This window comes from Trypanosoma equiperdum, assembly GCF_001457755.1.
Source record: "Trypanosoma equiperdum strain OVI genome assembly, contig: ctg_97, whole genome shotgun sequence".
NCBI lineage: Eukaryota > Euglenozoa > Kinetoplastea > Trypanosomatida > Trypanosomatidae > Trypanosoma > Trypanosoma equiperdum.
In genome coordinates this window covers 4207-9318 of record NW_027124953.1, presented here as the reverse complement: position 1 = coordinate 9318, position 5112 = coordinate 4207, and the positions used below count along the sequence as shown (strand labels likewise).

At 49.8% G+C, this 5112-nt stretch overlaps 2 protein-coding genes across 2 annotated transcripts; both read right to left on the bottom strand.

Annotated features, from left to right (window-relative positions):
• Nucleotides 1-423: 423 nt before the first annotated feature.
• On the bottom strand, nt 424-2961 carry TEOVI_000463100 (ATP-dependent DNA helicase, putative; the record flags this gene model as incomplete). Its single annotated transcript, XM_067227434.1, has 1 exon — nt 424-2961. The coding sequence occupies one exon, from the start codon at nt 2959-2961 to the stop codon at nt 424-426; it is 2538 nt and encodes an 845-aa protein (XP_067083535.1).
• Nucleotides 2962-3454: 493 nt separating this feature from the next.
• TEOVI_000463000 (Der1-like family, putative) lies at nt 3455-4216 on the bottom strand (the record flags this gene model as incomplete). Its single annotated transcript, XM_067227433.1, has 1 exon — nt 3455-4216. The coding sequence occupies one exon, from the start codon at nt 4214-4216 to the stop codon at nt 3455-3457; it is 762 nt and encodes a 253-aa protein (XP_067083534.1).
• Nucleotides 4217-5112: the final 896 nt, after the last annotated feature.

The window sequence follows — 5112 nt, the reverse complement described above, 5'->3', positions numbered from 1 at the left end:
ATATATATATATATATGGTATGTTTCAGTAAAGTTCGTATATAGTTTTATACACGGTGGAATGTGGAGCCGCTAGGCGGGCTTGCAGGAAACTGAGAGTATTCCATTAGCAGTACAAAGAAAAATTCAAAACGGTGGGAGGGGAAGTGACTGGCCGCAAGTAACAAAGTACAATAAATCGACGATGATAGGGCGTGTGTAACGTAGTGCGTTCGTGCGCTTTTCCTGTGTATGCTTCGCGGCAATGAAGGGTAAACAACTGCTTCAATTATTAGACATGAAATCAGTACGCCCCTCTACAGAGGTACAAAACGGAATCCCGTTTCTCATTATATCGCAAGACATATTATCAGATCGCAGAGTATCTCCAATTGTACGCCCCCTCCCCAGTGGGTCGATACTTTTATTCTCCCCACAATAATTATTACACCCACTCTTGCTGCCCTTCACTTTCTGCAGACATGGTTATCACTTTAACTTGATGCAAGATGGGCCGCAGGTACGGTGTCATCTGCAGCTGCACATATTGCTGTTCCGTCCCGGTGGAATCCAGAGCGTGGTCCCCGTCAGCTGTTCGCCCTGACGCGTTTGTTGGCGGCCCCTGTTCAGCCGTCAGAAATACGAGGCTCTCCATCGCACGACTCATTGCAACGTAGAAGACCCGCTTTTCCTCAGCCTTTCGCGTGTCTATCGGGAACTCACCTTCATAGCAGCACGGTATAATGACAGCTGGCCACTCCTTTCCCTTCGCCTGATGCACAGTGGTCACAGTAACTGTCCTTTCCTCGGGTTTTAGAGCTTCCGGACCCTTCATTGGACCAAAATCATCACTTGGCAAGAGCTGAAGGAACTCGTCAATAACTCGCTGCAGTACGGTGTAGGGGTCATATCTTGGTTGTGCAGCTGGGACGTCTGGATGCGTTCCAACACTTCTCTCGTCAGGCTCAGCTTTCACCACGCTCCTGTTGTCGCTAAAACCAAGCACATCACCATTAATCGCATCGGCCTCAACAGCACTCTGCTCCGCGATTATCTGCTCCTGAACAGCCTCGCAAGCGCCAAGAAGCAACTGTGGTATTGACGACATTATTTCCTCACCTTCGTTCATAACGTCCTCCCACACGTCCACTGAGTCCGTCAGGTGAGCCGCCACACGGGCCGCACAGCGAGGCCGCTTAGCCCTTTTAATACCGTTGAAACCGCCTCCCGCCATGCCATTGTTTACCTTGTGCCTTATCTTCGCACCACCCGCGCTCCCATCATCAAATCCAGCGCGTTCCGCCACACTGCGCACCACATCCTCGATGTTGCAGTAGAATCTGCTGAGTGCTTCGTGTGCAGCAGCGGTCACTTCAATAATTGTGCGAAGGAGTTTTTGCTGTGGCTTCGTTGTACGCAGCCTGTCGCTCGATGTAGCAAACCCATTGTGAACCAATTCGCGCAATATGGTATAATAGGAGCACTTGTAATGCCCTTCGAGCTGTTGTTCCGTCGTCAAATGCAGTCGACGAGTAAGGGCTTCTGCTTGTAAAGCGAATATAAACTTTGTCGCCGACGGTGCGGCAAAGTGGTTGGGAGCGTCACGTATGACACACTCCACATCAACGTTGGAATGAGGGTGAATACACAACCGAAGGTAAGATAGTAGGGCGCGTACAAGAGCAACAGAATTTGGAGCTCCTCGCCTTAGCTCCGTGACAGGGATACCATCGTTCTCAAGCGCAGTTACGAGCTCGCGCACAGTGCGGTGGGTACGACAGAGTACGGCGATGGAGCCGTAAGGAAGGGATCGATCACGGCCACGTAACCGTTCGATGATACGTGGTATGAGCTTTAACTGCTCCCACGCATATTTGCACTTCACTAAAGTTATATTTGTACCTGACTGACCCTTATGACTGCTTTGCTCCAAATGTGTAACTTGGTTAACGGCGCACACTATCTCTGCTGAACTGCGGTAATTTGTTTCGAGTTTCATTATCACACTTCGTGGGAACCGGCTGCGCCAAAGGTTAAAGCTCTCGGCTGTTGCACCACGCCACGCATAGATACACTGGTTAGGGTCTCCGACGCAAGTAACACGACACTCGTCACCCGCAAGAAGTGCGAGACACTCCAGCTGCACCTCGTTCAAGTCCTGAAACTCGTCAACAACAAAATGGGTGTATTGCGACCGCAGCTGAATGGCCATTGGTGACAGTTGTAAAGTGCTCGACGCGTCAGCAGAAATGCTGTAACTGCTGCTGTTGCTGTTGTTGTTACCCTCACTGGTGGCATCGTTTCGCTGTCTCACTGGGCGGAGCGCTTTAAGAAACCTCTGCTCCAAGTCACCGAAGTCGACTGCGTTGAGTTCTTCGTGCAGCATTGACTCGTAGAAGCGGAAAAGGTACGCCGGCTGTCGTGAGGGATCCAGCTCTGTTCCTGCCCTCATATCTTTCTTCGTCTTGGCCTTATTTACGTAATCAATAAGCGTCACGACAGCCTCCACACCTTTGTAGTATTGAGCGTGTTTCTCCACCACGGTGAATGCAAGGTCCCGTTGGCGTCGAGCATCATAAACTTCCGTTGTGAGTTCGATACAAGCGTAACGCCGCAAGCACTCAAGGCCAAAGGCATGAAACGTTTTTAATTTCAGTTTCTGGGCCAACCCAGCCATGGCGGGTGGAAGCACAGAGGCCACCCGGCCACGTAGGGTCTCTGCCGCTTGCCGTGAAAAGCACAGACCAAGTATATTTTGCGGCGCCACGTTGTTTAAAATTAGAAAGGCGATGCGACTGGCCATTGTGAGTGTTTTCCCACTTCCTGCACCAGCAATGATTAGAAGTGGCTGGGAAGGGTTTTCACACACTGCCACGCGTTGAGAGTTGTCAAGTGCTGAGAGTATTTGTTCGATTTCCACTGGCCACACGTCTGGTTGCTTTAGTTTCGCTCCCGCTTCTGAAACCCTTTGTTCGTGCTCCATCGGTGCGTGGTGGCAACTGTGATACTAAATAAAACTGTTGATTTGAAGCGAGCGCGTGTAGTCACGGACGCCTGCGGAGTGAACTGCTTTCCCTATTACTGTCGTTGACTCAACCGTACCCTCAACTGCTTTTGGCACCTTCCCACTTTTTTCCTGCACCAGGTAAGTCAAGACTGCAATTTGGGGAGAAGAATAAAGAAAAAATCAGAGCTTTCTTAAGGAACACAGAGTAAAGGGCTGTAACGCCAACAAAAAGAAGGAGATACGATTCCAACTTAAGACCCGAAGCAACCGCGCAAGATAACATAGAGGGAACAGATGTGTTGAGTGGGCTGTTGCTGGGGCAATTGTCCACAAATTTTTGTTCCCACACCACTTTCCTCATGCGTTGCTTGGATACCCAGGAAATTCCCAACACTAACCACACGGATGTACAATAGTCACAGTTCCCGTGCGAGGAAGAAAAAAGGAGGGGGAAGGCGAGGGGGTCCAGTTAAGTTGTGCCAAGCCGGTGACCTGGTCCCCAATGGTGCGGCCGCCCGCCCGCGGCAGCTGGTGGTGGTTGCCGCGCGAATCGAGCAGCAAACGCCTGTCCTCCCGCGTGCACGCCACCAAAGCGCACGCCGCCATTTTCAAGCCCTGTGAGACGCACAAACCACGAGGGTGTCGCAATTGGGTTTGTTCCGTGCTTCAAAGGTATCAGATCGTTAAGAAAAAAGAAGAGGTGACCCACAACGATACCAAGCGCATCCTCAAGAATGTTTTGACCGAGAATAAAGTGAAACAGGGCCAACACCCATGGAAACGTCTTCGCATCGAACTCGAAGCTATACAATTTCATGCGCAGCTGCGGGTGACGCTTACAAAAAACCCAGCACAGTGCCATTAGCAGAGCACCACTAACGACGGGCAACCCAAGCAACAACCCACCTGCTGTCAGTCCAATAACAACAAGAATAATCATCCACGCAAAATCTGCTGTTTTCCCTTGGTAGTCGTATTCCTCGTTATACTTGAGGTAGGAAACAAACATTGCCATCGCAATTAACCATGGGAAGGAGAACTTACCAAAGAAAAGCGCAGCTGTGAAAGGTCGCCACAATTGCAGCCCCATAATCGCAGAGGTATCCAAAGTAAAGTATGTATAAGGTGCAATATGCATGGAAATGGCTGCCGTCAGGAGGACTGCGGCGGCGAACACGCCTTTCGTTACGGGATTCAAACTCTGCAGCCAGTCATCAAAGCTTTGGGCCATGTTCCAAGGGAGGAGAGGGAGCGAACCCTCTCTCTCTATGTGATAGCAATGTACAGAACTAAATGTGCTGATAGCTCCCTGTTGTTCCCCCTCTTTTCTATCCCTTTATAACTTAGACCTTGTTCTTTCCGAAGAAAAGAAAAAAAAATCTCTTCCTGCCGCCCACACCCGCGAAACTTCTCTACAACCCCCACACTCAAAAAACGATGTTAAAGAAGAAACGTGAAAAGGCAAGCCCCATAGCCATTGCTATAAATGTGTACATATATAGGGTTATTTAGATCAAACAGTCGTGAAAAGATCAGCTCCACAATTCCTACACATTGCAGGGGTTGTGAGGGAGGAGCAGCAGGAAAAGACATGGAGTTGAGGGCGGTGGTAGTTAGACTCTGGTTTCCAGCTTTCAAGAAACACCAAGCCGAAAATGGGTCGTTTCCTCTTTTCTTATTCCTCATGCCTACCTAAAACGACACCAGTGCCGGCGCTGTCTTCATTTTTTTTTTTTAAAACCTACCCAGTGAAAACAAACACAGAGGGGTGACGATTTTCTCCGCGCCATAGCAAACGTCTTTGCAGCTGGACCTCACCATGAATTTGGCAGGGACCCTCCAACTAGCAAATTCTCCCCTCTACAGTCGTGGAGACCGCACGCGACTCACGGCATGACCCTGGCAGCGGAAACACCACCACCACCACTCCCAAACAACCGAACAAAAAACGGGACATTAAAGATGGTGTTGACAGTAAAACTAAAACGTATGATCTGCAACTTGTTTTGCCGCAAGTTCAAAAAAGGAAAAAAGAGGTGACATGACGAGGAAGAGGGAGTTGTGTCTGCAACAGTGCGGTCAACGCGCCCTAGCCTAGTAGCTGCACGCACTACTATTTTTTTTTGC